This window comes from Taurulus bubalis (genome assembly GCF_910589615.1).
Source record: "Taurulus bubalis genome assembly, chromosome: 2".
Taxonomy (NCBI): domain Eukaryota; kingdom Metazoa; phylum Chordata; class Actinopteri; order Perciformes; family Cottidae; genus Taurulus; species Taurulus bubalis.
In genome coordinates, this window is record NC_136590.1 from 35,477,527 (window position 1) to 35,505,064 (window position 27,538).

Genomic DNA, 27,538 nt, shown 5'->3' on the forward strand with positions numbered 1-27,538 from the left:
CTTTTACAACTGTTTTCTCTCCTTATGTTTAAGCTTGGGCTGCCCCACCAGGGGCCCCGAGGTGAGCATGTTCCACATGGGGCCCCAGCATGAGCCGAGATGTAGATGAACATGAGCTTTTCTGCATTAATGGCGAGCAGCGACAGTGGCTGTACAGTCTGAGGGGCCCTATTACAATATTGTTGTAGCCTAAAGCATTTCATACTAATAGCCAGTTGTCCCCTGGACCCTCTGTGTTCTCTGGAATTGGAGCCCCCATTTGTTTCAGGGCCCGGGGCCCCTATCAGTTACAATTTCCCATGCAAGTGCATATATTACACATGCACAAAACTCTTCAGGAAATGTATCCACGCATGAAGTTTGAGCCTGAAGGGCTCCTGGTGGTCCAGGACTCCAGGACTATACAGTCAATGCAGGCATGCAAGTCTGTCTGGGACAGAGCTGGTGCTAAGCTAACGTTTCTAAAAGAGCCAGTTCTCCGAAGGAAGCTGTGGCTCATCAATCCAGAGAGCAAAATGAACTACCCTTTCTGAAAACATTTCAACTGATCGTGGCTGAAGAAAAGAAGCTCCTGTTAACACACCACTGATGTTGATCCAACAGCCGAGACATTCAAAACTGTTTCTTTAATCCCGCTCCATCAAAAATTGAACAGAAATTGTTTGATTATGGCTTAATGAAAGCAAATCTAAGTGTGTGAACTGTGGGGAAAGATAGAACAGACATGATCTGAAGAATACATGTGCTTTATAAGCCACAGTTCTTTCTATGATTAGACCTGCTCATTGTGCCATGGGAAAAGAGTGGGCCATGCAGCGTCCTCTGGACTAACATGCATCAATGCCATCTCAACCTCTATCGTCTCCTTTCTTTTATGCACTTTTGCTCTTTTGTTCTCTTGCGCGCACGCTTTTTCACTCACACTCACACACACACACACACACACACACACACACACACACACACACACACACACACACACACACATTTATCTTTATGAACAGAATCAGGTCTGAAGTAACTGAGCTTTCCTTCAAAATCACAGAAGATAAATCACTATATACCTTGTGGGTTTCTTAATTCTCTCACCTCTGCAAGAGACATTGACCGTAAAAAGAAATGAAGAAGAAGAAGAATTCACACATTACCCATATTTTCTTTATCCCAGTTGAACATAACTTTAGCAGTATAAAAGAAACAAGCAAAAGCCTCCCCTTTTGTGCAACATCTTGTACAATTTAAGACAATCTTTTCCGGTTTCTTCAAAGCTGCTTATGTAACATATACTTTTCTATAGAGTTAAGTGATAAACTAAGTAAACAGATGACGTTTTCATTTTGCAGATATGCCGTAGATGATATTCACTTCTTTCCCAGCTGACTCTGTGCTTTGTCTAATGTTGACTCGTCTTCCTCTGTGCCAGACCTCGGTCAAAATCTCCCAATCCTTGCCGTGTTTTGACCCAGTTTGGATAAACACAGTCTGCTTAAATACTATGTGATGAAAACAAATCCAAGAAACTAAAACTGACATCTGACGTTTCTAAGTCCTGTTCGCCAACCTGAGACATCTGCACCTCTAATCATGAACAAAACAGCGCAGAAAAATGTAAAGATAATATTTAAGCCACCTTCTGTGGCAGGTTCTTGTGTAACTTCCTTTTACCATAACTTCTCCTCCCATCCCAGCCCATGTTTGTCTTCATCACACTGTCACCTCGCTCGCTCTGCTCTTTACTTTCATCTGCTTTTTCCTCGCCTGCCTCCTCCCTCCCTCCGCCTCACCAGGCCTTTCACACAGCATCTCTGCCGCTCTCTCCGCCACCTTTGAAGTAGCGTGACATGCGCGGCGTGTAAACAAGGAGCCGTTAAGCAGGGGAACACACTTCCTCCTGCGTTAGTGTCAGGTCGACTAGCGAGCTAGTGATCCGACAGGGCCGCAGTGACAGACGCTTTATTCTCCAGGACAGTCGAGATCAACCGGCGCTCAGCACTCAGCAGCTTCTGAAGCCTAGGAGGCGCTCTCCTCCTGCATTTAACACAATTAGTGCTGGCCGTTCTCGGCGATCACAAACAGCAGGTAGAGCGACAGAAATAGCAGCATAACAGAAAGAAGTGCCAAACGTTGGAGAAGGCTTTACTTCACTGGCAGAAGAATCACAATCGGAACTGTGAAATAAACAGAATCTATTACATAAGTCGAACACAACAGTACCCAGTAATAAACTCAACACTATTCAATGAAGAACAACATACATTTTCCTGCTTGACAACACCGAAAGCTACAATGGAATCTCTCATTGATTGGTCTGTGAAATGGATTCCTGGGGTTCAATTTCCATACACATTCACCTGTTTGGAGATTGTTTTTTAAATAGGTAAATGCTATTGCTGCAACGAAACATAGACTCAGAAAACTGACCGGTCTATTCTCTTAGTTGCAGCCTCGGAGTGTTAAGCGTGTTTCCTGTCTGGACTAACTCAGTGAAGCACACAGCGTGTGTTTAAGGTTAAGCGGTGGGACTGGATTCTTAGTAACTTGCATGACTATAATGTCAATGTGATTTGCACTAAGTTTTCTAACTTCTGGTTCAGAAGATGCTGTTTCGGTTTCACCTCAGATATTCCCAGGCCTGTTTTAGTCCCAAATCAATTTTGAACAGATATTCTGAAAACAATAATAGCTTAGTTGTTGGGTAATGATGGAAGAATCCAGTTGGGAAATGAATTTTGGTGGAACTATACTTGTGGCCATGACATCACTGCCCAACTAAGCCAACCACACGGCTGTTTTGGTCTGACCACCTGTTAATGTTCCATTCCTGTACCGATGGGAATCACACACACACTCAAAAACGTGCATGGATGCACGCAAGCGCACACGCACGCACACACACACACGCACGCACGCACACACACACACGCACACACACACACACACACACACACACACACACACACACACACACACACGCTTTATTGCTCCATGTGCAGTTTTGCCTAAGTGCCTAAGCACGTATATAGATACAGCACTAAATACCTGAGCTGTTTCCCATTTGTTCATCTCTCCCTCTCACTCATATAAAAAACCTCCACTAGCACACCGATGGGAATCACACACACACACACACACACACACACACACACACACACACACACACACACACACACACAAACACACAAACACACAAACACGCACACGCCTGCAGATGCCCACAGCAGCATCACACACCTGCCTGCGTCAGCGTCTTGAGGAAAAATGACTTTTCCTTTTCAAATTGAAAATATCTTTGTGTAGGCTAAAAAATGTAATAAAATCAGCCGTTTAATTTTAAAGACAATGCCGAGCATGCTGCATGTGTGTGTGAAAGTGTGTGTTTAAGTGTGTGTGGCTGGCTGTCACCCCACCAAGCTGAAGCTTAACAGTGTTATTAGGGAACAGTGTGGTCCCTTCGGCCTGCCAGACACACACACACACACACACACACACACACACACACACACACACACACACACACACACACACACACACACACACAGTATGTTGCGGCGTGGCGGCAGCAATGTGAGACTATCAAAGCCTGCAGTCAAATTAACAAGCGTTCAGTGCATAGCATGGCTTCTTGGCTCCTCATACCACACGCACACACACACACACACACACACACACACACACACACACACACACACACACACACACACACACACACACACACACACACAGCTCTGTACTTTACCTTTGAGGACACTAATTAACATAATGCATAACCCTAATTGTAACCTCAACCCTCACACAGGCCTTCGAAGCTCCGGTCAAGATGTCCTCACTTTCCAAAAATGTCCTCACTCTCAAGGTCTACAACTCAAATTGATTCTTCCAAAGAAATGTGCACAAACAACATCACTCACTCTGTTTAAGGTAAAAAAAAAACAAAAACAACTATCTCTCTCTCCAGATCGGATCAGAAAATGCTTGCTACTCTGCAAACTAAATCCCAAAGGTGCTGTTAAATCTTTCCACTTCCTACTGAGCAGCAGAATTACACCCGTTTCTCAACACCCACTCACTGCCTCCTCGCTCTAATCACAGCGAAAGAAGTACAGGCAAAAAAGGCCTGGAGCCATGTCGTATGTGTGTGCGCCCCCACCCACATACACTGTGGAAACACCCACCCACAGAATCTCACACATAAACATGCGTTTTTGTGTGTGCAAGTACATGCAGATAGAGGAAGGCGGCAGAGTACAAGCGGATCAATGGAGCACAGGAGAGGTAACAGGAGAGGTGACAGACCTCTGTGTGTGTGTGTGTGTGTGTGTGTGTGTGTGTGTGTGTGTGTGTGTGTGTGTGTGTGTGTGTGTGTGTGTGTGTGTGTGTGTGTGTGTGTGTGTGTGTGTGTGTGTGTGTGTGTGTGTGCGTGCGTGTGCATGTGCGTGTGCGTGTGCTCACCTGTTTGGTCATGGAGTCTATGAGTCGAACATAAAAGTCCTGCTCTGTTCTGATGCCTGTTGGGAGACAGAAGAAAAGAGAAAATCATAAACTAGAATTTGACAAGAAGAACAACATACAAAACAACAAAATATGTCAAACTAATTGAACGTAAAATAGTGATATACACCTGTCCGACGACAAGCAGCTCCTCAATTATAGGGGCCACAAGAAGATTGAAAACATATTTCTCGCACAAAATTATTTATTATTAATAATAATAATATTATTTATTTATTTCAAATCTTGATAATTATTTGTATTTCATCATTTAGGCCTAAACAAATATTTGAGTAAATAATCATTTGGTTGAACTGCTCACGCAATCTGAGAACTTAATTTTAGGGTTTGAAGTTTGGGACGACGTGGAGGAACTTGTGTATGTGGGTTTTACATCACACTGTGAAAATAAATGTTTCTCAACAGCTGTGTTTTATTTACTGTAATACTGTGTCTAGTCAATTTTAGATATCTCAAAATCACATTGGCCTCAAAGGCCTTTGCAGTTTATCCCTAAAACCCTCCACACTCTTGTCCAAACAACTGATTAAATCACCCAGAACTGCCAATTAATGGATCGTAGTGATGTTCAGTGATGCTTCGTATGTGCAACTTACTTGCAATGTCCATTTCCACATGCAAATTAAATGAAAATCAATAAATCACAAATAGCTAGTAGCCACACATCTTCCTCTCAGGTGAAGCTTGGAGTAGTTTCCCTAAAGCTGCACTGAGCTGAGCTGATAGGCCTTAAGACCCCAATCCACAGCCTCCTCCACAACATGCAACTGTCAGACTGGACCAACTCATTTAGGGACATGACAGTGATGAAGCCATAACGCTGCTATAAGTCACCCACAACAGCTGCTCTGAAATTGTACCATTTTTCCAGATATTGATCAAATTGCACAGTTGTGAAACACTACACTACAGTTTCTGAGACAACTCCTGCTGGCTGCCTGTTGGCCCTCTGCTGCACATTTTTAAAAATGAAATAGAAAAAGTCAGCTGCTTCCTGTGTAGATTCTGTGTGTAATGTTGCAGTAGACAACAAGCAATCAAGCGGATTTGGTCTGATTTATTGTCAATAACTTTACGCGTGTGTGCGTGTGCGTGTGCGTGTGTATGTGTGAAGAACTCACTCACCGTTACTGTAAAGAAGCTGCAGCCGGTAATGAATCCCGTTATTGGTCTTCTCTCCGCTCGTCTCCTTCACACACAACACACAGCATTGTTTATTGAAATGTTTCGAGAGAAAAAAGCACATTTCTGAACAAGCACGCCCGTGAAGTGTACTCCCAAGTTATTGAATTATTTACATCGACCACGCATTAAATACACGTGTGATTTATGTTCACATCGGACGTATTAAAGCATAGCAGCCCTGTAATTTATCCACGTGTAATCATGCTGTTATTGTGGCTTTTTAATTCCTCTGTAATTATCGGTAATGTTTGGAGGGCAAATAAATCCAGCACTGAATTCTCTCAGTGCATTTCAGCTAATTTAAACGGTGTGACGAGGAGACCGGTTGCCCCGCTGCAGAACAAGTGGTTGTGTTGAATACAGCTGTACATTACAATAAATGAAAATCTCGGAGGTTGTTTTCATATTTTTCAAATATCACAAATGGATCGAAGAAAGTTGTTGAGTTACAGTATGTGTTTTATATTATTTCATCTGTGTCCAATGGTATCATAAATATTACAAATAATAACAACTATAATTATAATACTAATGCATTATAAACACAACAATTAATGTATTAATGCGTTACTGTAGCCTGCATATTTAAACGTGATGTTAAAAATGTACATCAGTAATATCAAACATGCACAATTAAATAATCAGGCCTTTAGAAAACCTCGTAGATGTTAAAGTATCTTTCAGAATATTAAAATAATAATAATAATCGGAACACCGTGAGTTCTCCACCGACCTTCTCTTTCTCGATGAAGCCCAGGAAGTTGGTCCTCTCGATCTCCACCGGCTGACCCTGCCGGTCGTACAGAGCCAAGACGAAGTGGAAGAAGTTGGACTTGCGCAGGTTTGAGGGCGGCTGCTTCTCAAAGTGAGCCCGGGCCAGACCCACTCCACTGCGGACACACATGCGCGGAGGAGTCGGTGTTAGATGCTATAAAGTTTTGTCTTTGTAAAAAGGTACAGAACAATTAGGATCTATTGCAGCGAGCAAAGCCATGTTTTTTATTTTCTTGATTTAACAATTAGAGTGCTCTGTTTATCGTGAAAGGCTATTTTATGAAAAAAAAAACAACATATCCATGATTTCCTGAAAATATAATATAAATACATATGTATAATATAATATTGGAAGCTGTTTTTAACCTGAGGTCATGATTTATCTACCTTCTCTGAATCATGTTCCCCTTATATGAGTTTAGAAAAGAGTGAAGATGGACAGATTTACTTTTCTCTCTCATAATTTTAAACCACAAGCATTGACCTATAATTATGTATCCGTCCCGTTGCCTTCATGCTCATTAAACCTCAGCCAATAATGCAAAGAAGGCACACGTTGCATGAGCATACCACTCTGGAGCAGAAACACATGTTACCATTAACGGTTTACTGCGCCGCCTTTAAAATTAAACAGGGTATTCAATGTGTTGTGGGATTTCATAACTTCATACAGAATCTTAATTTCCAAAATTATCTTAAAAAAACTGTTGAATCCAAATCTCTTCCTCTGGACAGCAGCTCCCATCAACACAGCCTCGTGTCCTGCACCACGTTGTTTTGGGTAAATGACGGCGGGTGGCCGGCTGGTCGCCCGCCTCCTCCGCCCGGGTAGCGCTCACCTTTGGGCGGCTGTGTTGGCGTCCAGCACGCCGCCGCCCTGCATCCAGCTCCGGACAGTGTTCATGCCTCCCAGCGGCTCCTCCTTCAGGCTACTGCCGCTCCGCTGGATGCTCTCCTGGATCCCAAACATGAGCAAGCCTCCGTAGCTCGATGCCCGCCCAAAGGTGTCTCGGTCTCTCCCCGGCGGACTGTGCACTTGTTCCCCCGCGGATCCTTCACTCTGACTCAAGAGGCGCAACGTGGTTGCGCTCTTTGCTTGCGGCTGCCTCGCGCGCGTCGCCACAAAGTCAAGCAGTTTGACGGAGTATTCCTGTAATTCTAGTTCCCTTGAGAAAATATGTGCTGAAACGAAATTAGTCGGCTCCAAAATGTCCAAGACACGTGCGTAAATCACCAGAAAGGACAGCAGGACGCGGACAGACCCGAAAGGTGGGAAAGGTGTTTAAAAAGTCACTCCTGGTGCGCTTCGAGATCCGCAGTTCAAGCTGTCAGACGGAAAAAGACAGATCAACTGGCACCCAGGTGAGATGTCATCACTGTGTGGACCCTTATTTCTTCCTCTTTTCGCACTTTTGCCTTCTCTTCTTCTCCCTCGGCGCAGCGATGCGGGACGTGTTGGGGATCTGTGGAGTCCAGAGCGGCGCTGCTTCCTGCGGATGAGTCCCTAGCTCTCGCCTCTCCGCTCGCTCTCTGAGCAAATCGCTTTGTGACTCTTCCCAAAGGACTCTCTCTGAGAACCAAACACGGGCTTCTCCCGCCCCGGGGGAGGGAGGGATGGGGGGCTAGGATGGGAAGGGAAAGAGGGGAGGGGGCAGGACGGGAGGAGAGGAGAGGAGGAGAGGAGAGGAGAGGAGACGCCCCCAAACAAAGGCGAAAGCTGGAGTCAGGTCCGCCCCGCGCGCGCAGCGGCCACGGAGCTCCTCTCCTCCTCGGTAAAGGTTTTTTTTTTTTTTTTTTTTGTAGTAATTCATTCTCGTGCGCACCACAACACTGACAATCGACCGGGAAAGTTTCTTTCTGCCCATGTAGAGCAGTCGGCTGCTCGCGATGCTGGAGCAATAAATTGCTCAGTGGCACTTCAGCAGGGTGGACACGCTGCGGCTGCAGAACAAGCACGACTTCATTAACTCAAACATATAGAGTATCATGGAATGTTAAATAAGGTAACAACAAAAGAGACTTCTGATTTTTTTTCCAGTATTTGGTTTAGGGCATGGCAATATCATTTCCTTATTTGTAATATTTTATTCATAAATTCAGCATTGGGTGATAATGAAGGGGTTAGTGCTTAATCTTATTTATGAAATCTGTAATTGAAAAACAATTGGTGTCTTTTGAATAGTGTGTCAAACGGTCATTATTAGAAATATAGCTGCAGACATTTTGTAAATTTGATTTGAAACCTCAGCCTGTACATTTAGATCTAAGTTTTATTTAGATGTAGCTCAATTATAAAAGCCATATTTCATCATCACAACATATCCGTGCTCCCCATTGTCTTCCCCCGGCCTGCTTATTGCAGGCAGGCGCCGCAAGACTCGCAAACAAAAGTGACAATAACAATAATTAGCTCAAAATAACAATGAACATAATTGAGGATAATTGCTACCAGATTTCCCAGCTTTGTCTCTCCCTCCAGCGCCATCTGTTATTTGAAACTATTTATCACGCCGCCGAGGGGGAATCCAAACAAAATACAAATATTAATATTAATAGATAATTCCGTGAACTCTTAATAAAATAATGCTACATTGTATTGATCTGTCGAGGTGAGAAAGGTCAAAACACTTTTGTATTATTCAGCTGACTGAAAATGATTGGCAGGCCGAGCTGGCGCAGTTCCAGGGTTTAATTCCCAAAGGTTATTGAAAAACGCTCTTGACCTTGATTATGGAGAATAAGAGTCTTTTATGCTCCAGTTTCCTGCTCATAAAGGAAGAGACAGGAGGATCAGTCCGTATAGGACTTAACTGGCTCAGCGGAGGAACAACATATGTGAACGGAGGAGAGTAAGAGGCTCTGCTGTTTGGATCGATTGGAGTGGGATGAAAGCGTTTGTACCAGTTTAATAAATAAAAAAATATGAAAGAATATCTTCATCTCTGCATGTCAGCTCTCATGGGCAGTAACATGATGTTGCAAATGCAATGCTTAAAATCGAATGAAATGAAGAAGAAAAAAACGCCAAGTGGCAATGAACTCTCGCGCAAAAATAAAAGCATATATTAGAATTACTCAAAACATTCTGTTAGGAAGAGACATTATTGATTCATGCACACCCTGACAGCTTTCTTCATTTAGGTCCCATCAGGTCAGACTGAACACAGGTGGGATTGTACAGGTCGTATATCAGCTATGACGCTGTGAGAATATACTCACCATATAAAAAGGGACACTTTAAAGCTCAATTGAGCATCATAAATATACTTATCTACATGAATATTAACGTTTCATATTGGAGATGTCAAAAGCGAAAAAAAAACATGGTAAATAAGAGGAAAGCATAATTAAGGAAAATATGAATACAGAAACATGCACGCGCGCAGCAGAAGCCCCTTGAAGAACAGGAACAACACGGCAGATTAAAGAGAAACACGATATAAACCCACTACAAACTCTCTGTTGTACTCAGTGATTCCCTACAGTGCTGTGACAGAAATAGTCCTCGGTGTGTGTGTGTGTGTGTGTGTGTGTGCGTGTGCGTGTGTGCGTGACCAGCGGCCATTGGCTTCCGTTTCGCTTCCCGCTCACCTTAAACACGACACAACAGCGCCATCATGTGGAGAACACGCCCTACTACACGCACACTGATGCGCCAACAGAACGGTTTTGATATCTAAATATGAACGATATCTCTAAGTTCTCCTTCCTTTTAAAATAGTGTTAAATATTGTTAGATATCATTCAAATGCTATTACATTTTTAAATAGTATGATGATCAATATAAATCAATAGTTCATTGAAAACTCCTAATAATACTAATACTGATTACCAAATCAGATGTCTTCAAAAGTGCATGTTCATGTGACCTTATACGCTGTGAATCCAAATGTAATAAAGGCAATCCAGAGTGGATGGTTCACTTTATTTCTGACATTCAATTTTTGTAAAATAACCAAGGCAATGCCAGGCATAAAAACCATCCGTGGAGCGTTTTAACAGAATACAACATGGCATTATGAGTCTTAAAGAGCAGGTCCTAAATGTGAGCGTGGAAAACACGTATCAGACAAAAGAAGAAGAAAAGAATCAATCTCTGCCGGGCATCTCGGTCAGAGCAGCCCTAAACATTATCAACTAACATGTGTTAGTCAGAGGCAATCGTATTGTTCTCCTCTAAAATGCTCAGAAAAGGCATTCAGAAAATAAATGTGGTCAGATAGGTCGGTGGCAGCTATCAACTCCATTTTAGCAGTTGCTTACATTTTCAGTGTTCTGCATTAATGTTTATGCAATGTATTGGGCTCAATTAAGTCCAAGAAACATCTGGATTTCAGGTGAGAATGACTTCAATCATATTGGCTAACGGTATTCTTGTTCCTCCTGGTAACTCAACTCAAAGGAGGCCATATTAAATGAATATACATCAACTGTTCCAGTATAAGAAATATTGGGACATTAAGAGCCAATTGGCTTGTTTTTAATAGTGTTACTTTGCCAGTAAGTCAATCAAGAGCAATCATAAAAGATCATGTATGCCAACAAAATTGGATTGATGACAAATGTACTGTTTTACAACCTTAACCTTCAAGTGCCTTGAGTACCTTGTAAAGCACTATACAAATAAAATGTATTATTATTATTATTATTAACACAATCGGAAGGCTCCCAGCTGACCGGCAAAGCTGTAATGTAAAATGAACCTTGCTCACTGGGTGGTGCAGCAGTGAAGGGTTTAAGCATCTGTTTGGCAAACTAGCTCACAGACAACTTGTTGAAACCGTCATTGGTGCGTCTTACATGAAGTCAGTCTCACAGCTGGAATCTCAGAAGTGCATCACAATGCAAATAATGCATTTAAAGATTGAAATTCTTAAGTTTGAAAATATGTAACTTGTATGTTAAACTGTCATTGACCGTATTAAAAGATACATCACAGGTCATACATAGCCTGGAGTGTGACGGCAACAACTGCAGTTTCTCCAACAGGGAACATCTGGAATCAACAGCCGACCGGCTTCTCTGCCAGTTACTTACCAATTAATCTGCAACGCAAAGTCGCACATACATTTGCTAATGACAGTTCTCATCCTGCGGAGCATTTCATTGTGCAGGTGATCTTTCTGCTCGACGCAGTTAAAATGCTCCACAATGAAAACTCAAGGGTGTATGTGGTTGTTTAAATCTTTGTAACCATTTCAAGTGCTTTGTTTTACATCAAAGTCTAAGGAATGGAGCCGATAAGAAAATGAGATTGACTCGTTCAAGAATACAGAAGTCCTTATGTTTACCTTTCAGAGGAACATGTGCAAAATACATCAAACTCTACATTTCATATCTTTAAAAAAAAATAAACGCAGTTAAACAGCGTTGGCCGGGTTTGATCCTACATTGATTATGTATTCATGCTCTGCCCCGTGGCCAACGCTTTCCAAACGTCAACAATTAAGTCATTCATAGTAGTAAGACCTTTAGTAATAGTGGTAGTAAGTAATACTTTTGAGGGTTAACTAGTGCATCTCCTGTCCATCTGCGCCGTGCTGATCCCACTCCTAACCGTAGAGGACACTAGAGTGATCACACCAGCGGGAGGACGCGTCATACAGACTGGAGAAGCAGTAACACTGGCTGGTCTCAGACCAGAAGGCTTGGTTTCTCCGGAAGCTTCTCCGATTAAAGTTTGTCTTTGTTCACGGGCATGTAAAGTAACAAAGAACATCAAACCACTCGGAAGCTTTGGAGAACCAAGCCCTGATCTTATTTATACATCAACACTCCTCTGGTTTAATATAGATGCCATACAGAGCAACGTATATATCTGTGTGTGTGTGTGTAATGTAATATATATATTATATATACACACACACACACACACACACACACACACACACACACACACACACAGATTGGGCTGTTTCCTCGTACACAAACACATCGGTGGGTATTTGGTTGCTCACAGCCACAGAACAGCTTAGGAGCGTTGCTAGTATAAATTACATTAGTGCAAATGCAACCCCCCGCTCCCTAAAAAAAGAAGAGAAAAATGGGAGAAAGAAAAATTGGTAGCAAGGTTAGAGCACATTGAAGAGTAAAAACTAATTAATGCTATGATAAGAGTGGTAGCGTGCAAGCTCTACATATAAGCGTGCAGCAGGACTCAGCATTCTCAAGTTTTAGTCTTTCAATAAACTCTTACACACACAAACACACACTTGCTAAGCACAGGAGTCGACAGAAAGTGTGCAAGCACGTGAACAAAATAAAAAGCTCTCCCATCAAGTGACTCAATTTGCTGGTAGTAACATTTCAGAGTGAAGTGACCGAGCAGCAGCAGCAGCAGGAAGATGATGGTCTCAGAAAAGCACAGGGTGCATTAATGTGATTGGTTATACAAAAAAGGGGCTGATGGAGCGAGGTGATTGGCTCAATCTCTGGCTCGTTGGGAAACTTGGGATGGACTGGTTAAATGGGTTTGGAAATCAGCTGAGCTCGGGAAGGAGGTGAGTGCGGATGAGTACCATGAATGAAGTAAAGCCGCCGACTCAAAAGTTTGGGCTTCCTGCCGGCTCTGTGGGCCAATTCTCATAATGCTGAAGGTTCAAATACAAACTGCGGCCTCTGTTGCAACGTTAGCTCCCTCCTCCGTCTTTCTCCCTATTACTTTCAGTCCATCTGCAGTGAGGACTATCCAATAAAGCATAATGTAAAAATGATCTTAAAAATAGCATCTCTTTAACAGTTGTACAAAAGTTTGGCGATGAGGAGTAGAACTGTTTTTTGCTGGGACCAGCCAAACAAGTTTGAATCAAATATTGAAGAAGTATAATAGAGAAAGCTTGACACATGAAATGAATTAGTTCTCCCATGTGAACCCTTTGATTTGTTCACACTGCAACACTTAAATAGGCCACACCATGTATCCTCTGCTTAGCACCAGGCTTCAGGTTACGTGACGGCCTCAAGAAATAACATTCAGTCTCTGCTAATGCTCAGTGTATTCACTAATACACATAACTATCGTCATCAAGCAGTGAAAACAAAAAAAAATCTGAAATCTGTAGACTTCATGAAACGACCATCAGGTGTCGCTAGTCTATCTAGGCTCTCCAAACCTTCGACCCACTCCTCCGTAGATCGTGGCACAGACAGGAGACAAAACCCAAATACTAAAAAATGCACAGCAATGAGTGACACTGCACAAACAAAGGCATGATGGGAGCAACCATCACATGAAATAAGAGGGACATACGCATAATTTTAGAAATGTCATCAGAGGTCTAATATCAATGTCAAAAGCTAAACTGTGATACTACAGTTTCATTCAGGGTTTCACATTTCGTGGACATGACTTAGACCTACCAATCATTTATCAAATGAGATTACTGCTTTCCACTTTTTGTGTTGAATGGAAATTAAATCATTGCTGGCTTGAAAGTTAAACACATTTACACTGGTCCAAGACAATCGTCGGAAAAATGACAATCGTCGGTATTTCTTGTAATGTTGAGTGATGAATATCTGCTGAAAGATTGTTTTGGATTTTTTTTTCTCAAACGATATAGAGAGGTTTTTATAGTTGATGATGGGATAGCCAACTGCTGGATAAATAGAATATAGGCAGAATATTAGCAGATGGAGTATTTAGATTGTGTGTTTATATGTGCATGCACGTATGTTGTGTGTGTTACAATGAGGCTCAGAGGCTGCGTGGAGGAGGAGGAGGCCGTTCCTCAGAGGAAGGGGAGGTGGGCTGGTCAAGCTGTGATGACGGGCCAGCAGGTGACTCCTTGCTGTCGAGTAAGAAGCCTCGGTTTAGTTGAGGGGCAGACTCAGGTTCAGCAGGGGTCATCTCTGCCTGTGCCAGTGGCTGTGAGGAGGAGGGAGATGGAGGAGAGGGGAGCATGTCCATTGTGGCAGAACAAGAGGTGGAAGACGAAGAAGGGTGATCTTTTAACGACTGCTTCTGAGAGTCAGTCACAAGTGGAGAAGGAGAAGAGGAAGATGATGATGGAGTCTTGGCCAGGTGCTGGGGAGTAGAGGGCACACCAGAGGAGGAGGCTTCTCCCGCTGACATGACAGGTCCATTAACTCCCTCCTGCTCTGCTGCTCCCTCCTTCGCATCATCTGGAAGCGTGTCATCTTTTGGCTTCTTAACCACTAAGGCTTCTTCTTGGCCGGCAGGGCTCTGATTGGCTGCAGGCGCTTCTGGGATAGTGGTTGGTGGTTGGCTCTTTAGTTGCGAGTGACAGAGGGGGCATGTCTCCTGGACATAAAGCCATTTCTTCAGACAGCCAGCGTGGAAGAAATGACTGCATGGAGTGATCACAGCATTGTTCATGTCCTGGAAGGGATGAGCAAATAAACACAGAGGCTGCATTGTTATGTTTCCTTTGGCCTTTCCTTGTTTCAAAACCATTTCACTCTGTTAACATATAGCAATGTTAACATATAGCAAATAAAATGACACAATAGTCAAGCTTTAACTTGAAGCCTTAAATGTATTGGCCATGTACTCTATTCAGAGAAACACAAATCCAGTTCATACCTGGTAGCAGATAGCACAGATGTCGTTGTACTGTTCCAGCTGTGTGTTGCTGGCCGTGGGGAGGCTTTTGATCTTGTTTACAGCATCTCTCCTGAGAAGGAAGCTCTGCCAGCCCAGCTGGGCTCTGAGCCAGACGTTATAATACGAGTGGACCAGGATGATGGTGCTGCCCATCACACTCCACTCCCCAAATACTGTCTCTGACACACCGTAGCACACCACACACACCGCAACCTGGCAAGGGAGGAAACCCAGAAGTGAGGTCAAGATATGTCAATGCCATAAAAGCAATATTGGGTCAACAATGAAACTACCTTTGTCACATGCTGCCTTCTCATTTGTGCTCCCTAGTGTTACTCTATATTGTGTGTTCACTGGTTCACTCACCAGGAACTCCAGTAATCTGTACGTCCCATTGACACAGTAAATAACTTCATCCATGTTCTCTACCGGAGCCTTTCGAAACTCCTCCACCATGAAGAGAATGTAGATCAGCAGAGTGCCGAGAACCTGAGGGTGACGTAAAAGAGTGTCTTCACTAATCAATCACAGATGCCTAGTCATCGTCAGGCACAGTGGGTAAAACAGGGGAATTGTAGAGACCGGATCGATGTTATGCTCAGTCTACAAATTGAGACAAATCAATCACATCTATAGCAATTTGATGTTCTAAAAGTGTGTTTGTAAGTGTGTTACCTGCAGTGATGTGAGGATGGAGGAGGAAATGATGATGAGTAGCCAGAAGTCCATGTGGAAGAACTGACAGATCATATAGGCCATGTAGGATGGAAAGATCAGCAGGAACAGACACAGAGACACCGCTCTGAAGTGTTTCCACAAACTCCTAAAGGACAGACGGAGGTGGGAGCAAAAGACAATCAGCTTCTGCACCAACGTGAGCATTTTGCTTTCAAACAGTCAGAGTACTTTTCTAAAAAATCATTGCCTGCTCTTTGGGGTATTACTAAATATATGTGAAATAGTTTTTACCTTTACAGAACTATCTGACAGAAATCCATTATTGACAGAAATGTCCAGACATCTCCATTTGTTTAAAAGGATTAAAATCTGGAAAGTTAAATCATTTAAAACATTAAATGAATGTACTTGTCTCTTGATGCTCCCAGGGCCAGGACTATGGGGTCAGCTATCTCCAACATGGACTGGAGGATAGAAGCAACCACAATGAAGAGGATGATGGAGAGGAGGAAGGCTCGGTGGATGACTTGAAGCTCGATGAGGCCAGTCTGCACAGCGAGGATCAGCAGGGTGATGCCTTCTGTCATCCCCCTGAATAGACAGACAGGAAACAAACATGCAAAGTGAATAAAAGAAAAGTGACATACCAATAGACACCTTCAGCAAACCAATAGACACCTTCAACAAACCAACACACACATACATACATGTGCACAAACTGACCTGTGCATGGTGTTGTCATTCATAAAGGCTCTGTAGCCTTGCAGGTAGAACTTGCAGAGTGTGAGAACTCCCAGAGCAATGAAGGAGACAGTGAAAACCAGACCCAAAAGGGAGTATGGTGTACTACAACATTCTGCAATACTGAGGACATGGAGGGAGGGGAGAAGGAGAGTAAAGAATAGTTAAAAGACAAGGTCAACAAAAACAGAACACTCATGTTCTATTCCAAGTAACTCCATCATATGTACAAAACACATCTGTGATATACAATCTATGAATCCCCACACATTCTGAACAATGCCATGGTCCTACCTGGTAAGAAAGAGGAAAAGGAGCCTCTCCCTTGAGGTAGGCTGGTCTCTGGTGCTGAAGTAGGAGTAGATCTGCAATGCGAACAGCAGTAGCCAGAAACACATGAAGAGTACTGGAAGGACCAGCTGGTTCCATAGAGACATACCCAAAGCAAGCAGCCCATACACTTCCACCACCTGGGGGACAGAGGATGAGAGGCCCATTGACGGATGAGAGGAGAAATAAGAATACCAGAATAACATTAATATTACAAGCTTGCAACGTAGGCCACAAAACTAGCTTCTTACCTGGGCCAGCTCCCTGTAGGCAGTCTTGGCCAGGTTGTACGGTACCAACAAGTTAGAAGCCAGGAAGTAAATGACCTCCAGGCCAGTGAAGATCATGGAGAATTTATTGATGAAAACAATGGTCTCTAGTGGGACCAGACACAGTCTGGCCACCAGAGGGAGGAGGTGAGCAGAGAAAAGCCAAATTTGCTTGGTCTGCATCACACAGGAACATAGCGTACACACCACCAGCTGACCTGAAAGATCAAAGAAGATAAACCTGAAGGAAAATGCACTTACACACAAACCACTCTCTCTACCCCTCCTGTCTGCATCTGTATATCTTTGTCACTGTAACTATGTTATTTTTGCTTCTTCAGGCTTTCACTGTGCGGTAAAATCAGCACTCAGTATGGTCTATTTATAGCACGGGAGACTCTATATCTACTCCAGTAAGATGAAACCAGGTCCTATGGACCCGGGAACATAGCAACTCGTAACATTTCCCATTTCAACATGGCTCAGCTTTCACAGTACTAGAGGTATACGTCGCTGATCAGTAAGATTTATGTCAAGAGTAACTTAAAGAGATGCTTTTTAATGTAGCCAATTCAGCAATGCACTATATAAAAAAAAAACACTACAGATGCTGATCTTTTTCAACCACCTCTTCTACAGAAAACAGGAGGCAAAGCTATGTTACAGAGGTCTCCATTCAGAGTGCACTGCCTTCCTTACAGAGGATTTTCTGTAACAGAGACTTGAGTTTAAAATGTAGTTGCTCAGTATATTGCAGTACTAAAAGTGACAGAAGAGCTCTGTAATTCTTTCCATACTTTTCTAGACTTTCCAGATGCATTGGCAACCACGAAGGAGAGAGGAATCAACTCGGAGTTGAGGAACAGTTTCCTGTGAGCTCAGAAAGAAGGGAGCTGCTGAAATACATCTGCCTGCCTATGTTTGGGTTTGTGCACGATGCAGCCATGCCATGTATACTGTACAAGTGTGTCTTCATGCATTCATGTGTAATATTATTTATACCAATGAGTGCAGTGGTGAATCTGTTAATGGAGAGAGGTTCCAGGTAGACAGGTCCTTCATAGCCAGAGTCCAGTTCACTGCGGACATAATCCCTGAGAAAGAGCGGTCAAAATGTTCAATATAGAGGGAACTCTATTGTGACTTATTATATACCACTGACTTATAGCTCAACACAGACATTTATAGCCTTTTATCTCCACTAGCACAAGGACAACTCACACAAGCTAGTGATGTATTTTGTGAGCAAATGCTTGAAAAAGATATAGTACATTATACCTGACAGTGAACGCTCACTCAAAGGTTATGGTGCCCTTGTAAATCTAACAATGAAGACAAGGTACTATAACTGACAGTATGGCATAATATAGAACCACTTATACTTGAACTGTCACGGTTGTAAGTATACATTCAATTTGGAAACATTCTCTACTATTGAAGGTATCCATCAAAGTAAAAGTACTTGGGATAGCATCTTATCTTGTCTACTGGTTGACGTGTGTGTGCGTGCGTGCGTGTGTGTGTGCACACCTTGAGACTTGGTGACCAGCAAACAGCAGCAAGGCCGTAAGAACATACAGGTAGAGTTTTACCAGATGCTGACGAGGCAGAGTCAGGAGTACCAGGCTGAGAATGTAACCTGTGACACAGACAAACAAAAACACAAAATATTGACCAAAAACAGCATACATACATTACAAAAGAATCCCTGTTGCTCCCTGTTTGCGGACCATCCTTGTTTTCAACACGAAAGTGATGCGTGTGACAGAAGTTTCTTATGTAATTGCAGGCAGCTATTTCAAACAGTCACTGAGCCAATAGGCTTATCGCACCACAGTCTACTTCCTAAAACCATGCCCCCGAAAAAATCCTCAGTGCATAGCAACAGTTCCTTTGATTTTACTGCCTCTCTCCCATTTTTATTTTGTCTGTCCACACACAGCGCCCATCAGCACATACCAAACCTATTGGCTCATTAACCAACTGCAGCAAAGTCTGACCACACACACACACACACACACACACACACACACACACACACACACACACACACACACACACACACACACACACACACACACACACACACACACACACACACACACTTCTGAGTCACTGTGACTGTCTTTCAGCGTTTCCGTGTCACTGGAAATACACCCAACTCGCTCCCTGCAAGACCTTGTTTGTGTCTTCAGGATTAGCTCTGCGGAAATCTGGCTCAAGGGTCTTTTCCATGTCGTGTGTTCTGGGATGATAGTGAGGCTGAAAAAGATGCTGTTGCCCTTTTGTAAATGAATAACATTGGTTAAAGGGGTGTGTCATCGCTTGGATCATCATATGATTATCAGCAGCCTAGAAGGACTAACACTACACTTGAACAAAACTTTTTTTGCTCAACGATATCACTTGTCACAAAACATGCAACCATCCAGTAAAAGGTTAACTCTAGGGACACAGCTAGGAAGATGTTTCGCTGCACTGGGGGAATTTGTTCCTCCCTACTTTCACCAAGGTTATGTTTTTGCCAGCTTGTCTGTCTGACTGTCAGCCGAATATGTCAATCAGTTATGGATTTCTGTAAAGGTTGGTGGAGAGATCCACTTCAAAGGAAGAATTGTCGTGAACCAAAATAGGATTTTCACAAAATACACAAGACTTGCTTCTAGCTTTACTGCACTGCTTGCTATGAGATAGAGACTTTAAAACTAAATCTTACTTAAAATGTAAGTGACCACGAGCAACAACATCACAGACACTGTTACATTACTATTACTAGGAATCAGGGGAGCGGTGTTAAGTCCAACTTGCATGTTTCTCTCTTTGTGAAGCGCTTCACTGGCAGGAGAAAATAAACATGAACAAGTACCTGGAGAATTGGTCAACAGAACATTGGGGGGAAACAATTGGCTAACAGTTCAGTATTGATGAAGGTTGGCACTCTCAAAGGGCCTTTTTCTTTGTTATTTTTCTGTTTTCTTGCACCAATTAAATATTTTCCTTCAAATTTGACAGCACTACCTACACACTAATTCTGATTGGCATAGCTGATTCACATGGCCAGAATACCACTGCATAGGCAAGAACCGTACGGCTGGAGGAGGAAAACATGTTTCTTTTGTATTCTACCAAAGGATAAATCAGATAGTTTTGGTCACACTCTACTTGTTGTTGTGCCAACAATCCCTCCCGACTGTCCAGAAATCAATACAAAGCAGAGCCACATGGCTTATTGCCTACCACCGGTTTGCATTCTGAAACTGACAGAGTACAAAGAAGAAGAAAAAAGAAAATAAACTATGCAAATCCAACCAAGAGCGGTAACATCGTGACTGTTGACTCTTGAACAACTGATAAATACAATGGAAAAGAAGCTACTTAAGCTGATTGCCCAGTCAAATTGTACATGCAAAACACCTACTAAAAAGGGCATGATAACGTTGACAGGCCAACGGCTACAGCTCTTTAGACATGTTACATCACCGAATGTGTAAAATGCACAAAGCATTTGTGTAATATGTTTGTTTTACACTAATCCTCTAAAAGGGAGCGGGGGGGTATTTGTACTGGGTCAGGGTGTGTGCATGTGTGTGTGTGTGTGTGTGTGTGTGTGTGGCACCAACACTGACCTACGTAGTGCAGGTAGAGTGCCAGGTATTTGTACTGGAACAGGGGGTTGTTGGACAGGCTGGACCGCTGGATCTTCTGGAAGAAGGAGCTGACGTCCCAGCGGTACAGGACATCCAGCAGCATGATGCTGGGAACACGCAGACCCACATTGAGCACCGCCTCTACACGGCCCTTCACTGCCATGGCCTCAGCTTAACCTCTGATCGGCTGGCAGAACTGACCACTAAGGCGGGATGTTAACAGTGGGTGCACTGCAGAGAAGAGGGACAATACACAAAAATATGTTAAACAGGATGCACAGGAGATAGGAAGCAGTAACATAAGATCAGAGAAAAAAAGATAAAAGCCAACCATCAGCAAAAGAGGAGGACTGGGGTGGGGAGAGAGGGAGAGATTACAGAGGTGCAGAAGGAAATACACAAGATAAAGACCTCATAAAACAGCTTTTCCTCCACAGGCAACAGTGAAGTGCATGTAAAACAAACCAACTGCTGACTATTCTATGACCCAAAATGTGATCGTTGCTAGCAGAGTGGCAGTAAATATAAACTTAACTACCCAGCCAATGTTTTCCCGCATCTGGCAGGTGGGTAGCTTTAAATTGACTTCTTTATCAAAAATATGAAACATACCATTTAAGGAGTCGAGGTATATGTGTTGTTATCTGTGATAACAAAAGCACATGCTTATTCTACATAAACCACTATTCTCACACACACACACATTAGACTTTATTTTTTTGTCATTATTGTGCATTGTCTCTATTTGATCACGTGACGAGGCGTGTTTGTGTGTGTGTGTGTGTGTGTGTGTGTGTGTGTGTGTGTGTGTGTGTGTGTGTGTGTTCAGGCCTATCAAATAAGTGTGGAGTGGGGACCATCGTGACTACTTTAGGCCACTGGTGGCACTTACAAGACAAATTTCCAATCACGCTATGATGCCTGGGACTACTTCAATGTTGCCAATAGCACAGTTTCCATTCATTAATATCCCTGCATCACTTAACTTACATAACTCTAAATTCACTGGCCAGAGAGAGATCATTTCGTGGAACCCAAGCTTATATAACGCGAATGTCTACCACTGTATTTTTATATGTCGTAATCCATTAACCGCTACCGGGCATGGTGTGATTTGGTATGAATAGGTGAATGCATGTAATTGCTCGCTTAACTGAATCATCGGCACTACTAGTGTTAAGGATGAGTGAGTGCTGCATCGATTGCGGTACGCAATGAACTCTAGTAACCCCTCCGTCTCGGCGGAAGAAAGACAAGCTCTTAGCTCCGCCGCAGAAGACTGCAACACTTTCCTAACTAACTAGTCTGGTTTGAACATTGAGGTTCATTATATGACTGACGAGGCAAATGAACGGCTTCGGTGTGGTCCAGGTGCGACGTGTCAAGTTGGAGATATCGCCATAACAGTGTCCGTGCGGCGCAGAGAAGATGAGCTGCATCGAGCAGGCAGCAGGCACGGTGCCAACAAGTCAAGCTAACGTAGTCAGCTAGCATCGCTGTCCGTTAGCGGCTGTCAACAACCGAGCTCACTTCCACCCAACGGGGTAGTAAAGCAGTACCCGACGCCTTAGTTTGCTTCCAAACACCCGCGAATGATCAGCTCGCGCCCCCTCAAACTGTTTGAAGATCACCGTTACCTGGGAGTCCCGCTGTAGCGTTAGCTTAGCTAGCAAAAAGACTGGTAACGTTAGTCCCTGAGCTAGCTGTCGCGTCCGGCCAGGACTAGTCACAAAAAAAGGAGAACTTACATTTCAAGGAGATGTTCGCAATATGTACGGTTTTGGGATGCTTTTCGGGTCGGATATCGACCATTTTAACTCGGCACCGCCCGAGTTAACGGTCCTCTCGATGAAAGCGCCTCACGCTCAAAGGATGCGGCCGATCCGCTCATCTCACCTCGCAGCCATTACTCCAAAGTAAACCGTGGAGGATGGACTGGGCATGCGCAATATAGGTCGTCCCGTTACATCTATTGGCCCCGTAATTGTTATAAACCAACACTGTAAAATAAAGCTAGTTTGGCTCTTACATGAGGCATTATTTTCCTTACTAGGCCTGGATATGTGTCAAGTAAACGCTTAGCTTATTTGATTAGTGAATATAAGCATATTTATAGTTGGGATGGGTGAGTGGAGGTCAATCCCTACTATAATGATCATATGTTTAAGGCCAGGTACTTTATGGTATTGTCACTGTTTTGGTGATATTGATAACGTTTTTATTTACTGTATATAATTAAATTGTAAATATCAGTTAATCATAGTGTATATTTCAATATGGGCTATACGAAGAGGAGTAATACTAACTAATAGGGATCCAAAGCAGCACTCAAGGGACTAAAAAATGAAGTCAAAGTGGGGTGTATTAGCAGGTGAGATGCTCTGCTGTCACGTTAAAGTATAGCGACGAGGCACATGCAGGTAATTTAACTGTATATATATGATCCTATTTCACTCATCAGAGGTTGTGTCCTTTTACTAGGGGAATGTACTCTGTGTTGCTTATACTTTTTGCCCGGATTTTTTATTTAGTCTTGTTTGTCAAAAGGACAATAATGTTTCCCATGAAAGTGCTTCTGTAATTATCTGGTTTCGGATGAAGTTGCAGGCCACGTGTAGATGGAAACATTTGGGATTAATCAGAGAAATGGTCTGAAAAAGTAAATAAGCCGCACTTAATATTGATTTTATTTTTTGGTCTAAAACTTTCTTTTATTCTAATAAATTAATCGATGGAAGCTATTATCAAACAATTGTATATTAATCTATTATAACACTGTCACTATGGTAACAAAGGTTTTTTTCTTCCTCCTACGTCACTACCGGCAGGTTTCGGGGAAGCCAGGAAGAGCAGAGTGTGCGCCGCTCGATGAATGAAAGGGAACGGCCAACTTCACGGATTCATTCAACTTTCAGAAGCTATTTGACAGAGTTTGACAAGCATCACGTGCTAGCTCGCTCTGCCAGGTGAGGATCTCCACACCGCGTACCTCAGCCAGCTAATGCTAGCTGGTTGTCTCGTTACCTCGCGTGTTGCTAGTCGGCGTTAGCCGTCTCATGCTAAAAATATCAACATCAGAGACTGCTTCGATTAGGTGGCATTTTGCCGTTGTGTCTTGAATAAGCCGGCCAGAGAAACACATGCTCAAATTATAGCCATGTCATTTGTTGCACTCTTTGTTTCATTGTTAGCTACTTTCTATGTTTTGCTTAAGCTACAGCCAGTTGCAGTGTGGCACCCTGACACCTCTCCTTTTACTTTGCCTATTTCCCTCTCTTTCAGCAAGGTGGACGTGTGGACGTGTGCATGTGTGTTATTGTAGCTGGACATAGTTTTGCTTAAAAGTGTGTGCACTCGTCTGTGCGCGTGCAAACCTGACTCCAGTTGCAGCCGAGTGTGTTTGTGTGTGTGTGCGTGTGTGCGTGTGTGTGTGTGTGTGTGTGTGCGTGTGTGTGTGAGTGAGAGTGAGAGTGAGAGAGAGACATGTCAGTATCAGTGATCATAAAGTGGGGAGGTCAGGAGTACTCCATCAGTTCTCTGTCCGAGGAGGACACAGTGATGGACCTCAAGCAGTCCATTAAGACCTTGACTGGGGTGCTGCCAGAGAGACAGAAACTACTGGGACTCAAGGTCAAAGGTAAGAGGGCATCAGTGTGCATTTGCGCATTATACCTGATGGAGTAAATAATGCCACGTGATATCCAAACCAGGTGCACAAGATATAAGAACTGTGTCTCCCTTTGTGCCTTTATCTCTCTTTATGCCTTTGCATTATTGTTAACGATATATCTTCTGTACTTCTGTTCTTTCTCCAGGTAAACCTGCAGAGGATGAGGTGAAGCTGGGCTCTCTGAAGCTGAAGCCTAACACTAAGATCATGATGATGGGTACCAGAGAGGAAAGCCTGGTAGGTGGTGGGTGACTTCAAATATATCTGGTTGGGACTAAGGACTAGTTGCTCAGTCAACTGGCAATGTGCCCAAGCGCTAATTTATGGTTTAATCAAACATAATAGTTATTGAAAGAGTGACATTATAAACATGCTTTCTTACTTGTTATTTAGGACTTTGGCTCACTAACTAGCTTCATTCATCTGTTCAATAAGTGGTTCGTTAGGTAACGATCCTGCTAGTTGTTGATGACAGTGTTGTAATTTTTGTCAAACTAGCTAATTGGATTATTTGCTCTTTGACATCTAAAGTCTTAATATTTACCTATTTACCATGTTGTATTAAAGGTTCCCCTTGGCTGATTGGTAGCTGTTTTGTTTTTTGCAGGAAGAGGTTTTGGCCCCTCCCCCAGAGAACGATGATGTGGTCAATGATTTTGACATTGAGGAGGAGGTCATTGAAGTGGAGAACAGGTTAGATATTGTAATATCATTTGTGTGGGTGCGGGGGATTGCGCAGAAGGTAGATGACATTTGTGAGAGGAAATGTACCTGTCTATGTCTGAGAGACAAATGTTGTTTTATGTCTCTAGAGAGGAGAATCTGGCAAAGATCGCCCGCAGAGTGAAAGACTATAAGGTAGAGGAGATGAACCCTCCCAGAGAAGGCAAAGGGCTTCTGGTACTGGATGTGGACTACACACTGTTTGGTGAGTCATAGTAACACCAACATCTGACTGATACAAAGTTTGTATTTTCCTGTCGGTAGAATGGGATGCTTTGCAAAATATAAACCCATCAATTTCTTGTGTAATCTAGGACACTCTACATTAATATCTGCATCTTATGTGTGTTTAGATCATAAGTCGTGTGCGGAAACGGGCCAGGAGCTGATGAGACCATACCTTCACGAGTTTCTGACATCAGCCTACGAGGACTATGACATTGTCATCTGGTGTATGTATCTCCTTGTCTCTTCTGGTTAAGGTCTAAATTGGACTAAATTACCTACAACCATGGCCATTTGTTGTTTTTAATTTCCTCTGTGTGCTGCTACTGAAGATTCACTACTTATGGAATACACATGTGCTTTCTCTCCTTAGCTGCTACAAGTATGAAGTGGATTGATGCCAAAATGAAAGTATGTATTCCACTTTTTTGTTTTGTTGCTCAAGTGACACTACTGCTAGCATTACTTTACTTTACCCTATTTTGCCAAAAGATGGCAGTGTTAATCAATTTTAAATGCAGTGTTTTGGTTGAGAGAGGAGCAGATAACAATGTGTGTGTGTGTGTGTCTGTGTCTGCGTATAGGAGCTGGGGGTGATAGACAACCCTAACTACAAGGTTACGTTCATGTTGGACAGTGCAGCAATGATTACGGTGCATACCCCGAAGAGAGGGGTTGTAGAGGTTGGTACACACGCAGCGGATCCTAAATGAAGATATTGATCTGTTTTACTGCCCCTGTTATTACTGATGTAAACAAATATTTCACAGAAGAAGAAATCATCTATATTTAGATGTAGTAATGTAGTTTATCTCCCTTTTTTGTTTAACTTTTGATTGATATTTTACCTTTTTTTTTTATTTGCACCGTATCCAGGTGAAGCCACTGGGAGTGATATGGGGAAAGTACGAAGAATTTTACAACAGGAGGAACACAATTATGTTTGACGACATAGGTCGAAACTTCCTCATGAACCCACAGAACGGACTAAAGGTAGGCGGCCCACATTATTGTCATTACTTTTGACCCTCACCTATTCCTCATCATTGTCAGCATTAAGCACTGGTTTTGCTGAATCCTATTGTGTGTGTGTGTGTGTGTGTGTGTGTGTGTGTGTGTGTGTGTGTGTGTGTTGTGTGTTAGATCCGACCCTTCATGAAGGCCCATCTTAACAGAGAGAAAGACAGGGAACTCTATAAACTGGCACAGTACCTCAAAGAAATCGCCAAGCTTGAGGACTTCAGTGGACTCAACCACAAACATTGGGAGAGGTAGGCACACGCATGCTTAGCAGTAATGATGTATAGCATAGTACTGACACAACACATGCATGTAGCACCTGTTTGAACTTCCTTTTATAACAAAGTCTCAAATCAATGTAAATTCACCAACATATTAAATGATATGAAATATGTGCATCAGTATGATATGTACTACATGTGTCTGTGTGTGTAGGTACCTATCTAAGAGGCAGCATCACTGAGGAGGGACTGCATCCTCGGCAAAGACTCGTGCTGGACATTACTATCCCATCATCCAGTTCTCACATACACATACACACACACACACACACACACACTTGGCTATAACAAGCCCTTTATTACAAACCGTAATACAAATCCTACACTAAACCTGCAGACGCCAACTCTCAAAAGCTCAGGACTGAGATGGGCTTCCCAATTTATATCTTTGCATGTTCTCTCACACATTTCTTTGCATTCATTACAATAGTAACAGCAGTTACCACCCGTCTGTGTGGTATTCATTAGGGATGCACCGATACCGATATCGGGCTGCTACCGACTCAAATATTTGGATCAGGCCAATCTATTGTTCAGCTCTGTGTTTTTATACCCTATATATTACATACTGGTTATTCCTGTTTACATTTTGACCAATTTGTTGTTGCATTTAAAAGGTTTACACTTGAATTAAAATTCCTATTACTTTCGAAAATTTTTTTACCAAGTTGAAGGTGTACAATTTATTATTTTAATAATAAATAACAATTAAATTTACATCTATGTATTCATTTGTTATTTGCTTCACAAAGTTAAGGAAGCAATGTTTAAGTCAAGCCTAATGTTGCCTTGCACATAAAAGAAGGAGCCTGGTTTTGTCCACCCAGTGGGGCACACAGTATATTAAGTAAACACTGGTGTTGGATCCGTACTCGGTATCAGCCGATGGCCAAAGCCCAGGTGTCGGTATTAGGACTAAA

At 42.8% G+C, this 27,538-nt stretch overlaps 3 protein-coding genes across 3 annotated transcripts in view; 1 reads left to right on the forward strand and 2 right to left on the reverse strand.

The window, feature by feature from the left end:
• Positions 1–7,438, reverse strand: part of LOC306753610 (transcription factor COE1-like) — a gene marked incomplete at both ends in the record, with an annotated part of 75,277 nt that extends 67,839 nt beyond the window's left edge. Inside the window, 4 exons of the mRNA XM_079237499.1 lie at positions 4,450–4,505; positions 5,635–5,698; positions 6,428–6,584; positions 7,308–7,438. Of these exons, the coding sequence (XP_079093625.1) occupies positions 4,450–4,505; positions 5,635–5,698; positions 6,428–6,584; positions 7,308–7,438 (408 nt within the window). The remainder of the gene's footprint in view (positions 1–4,449; positions 4,506–5,634; positions 5,699–6,427; positions 6,585–7,307) is intronic.
• A 6,726-nt stretch (positions 7,439–14,164) lies between these two features.
• On the reverse strand, positions 14,165–20,862 carry LOC306753956 (RING finger protein 145-like; the record flags this gene model as incomplete). Its single annotated transcript, XM_079237869.1, has 11 exons — positions 14,165–14,809; positions 15,014–15,247; positions 15,401–15,523; positions 15,710–15,857; positions 16,121–16,303; positions 16,436–16,576; positions 16,748–16,923; positions 17,035–17,270; positions 18,055–18,146; positions 18,583–18,691; positions 20,679–20,862. The coding sequence occupies 11 exons, from the start codon at positions 20,860–20,862 to the stop codon at positions 14,165–14,167; spliced, it is 2,271 nt and encodes a 756-aa protein (XP_079093995.1).
• Positions 20,863–24,182: 3,320 nt separating this feature from the next.
• ublcp1 (ubiquitin-like domain containing CTD phosphatase 1) lies at positions 24,183–27,292 on the forward strand (the record flags this gene model as incomplete). The annotated part of the gene is made up of 10 exons (XM_079214225.1): positions 24,183–24,336; positions 24,515–24,606; positions 24,977–25,062; positions 25,182–25,297; positions 25,446–25,544; positions 25,691–25,728; positions 25,902–26,000; positions 26,194–26,310; positions 26,461–26,588; positions 26,773–27,292. The coding sequence occupies 10 exons, from the start codon at positions 24,183–24,185 to the stop codon at positions 26,798–26,800; spliced, it is 957 nt and encodes a 318-aa protein (XP_079070351.1). The 3' UTR covers positions 26,801–27,292.
• Between the last annotated feature and the right edge of the window lie 246 nt (positions 27,293–27,538).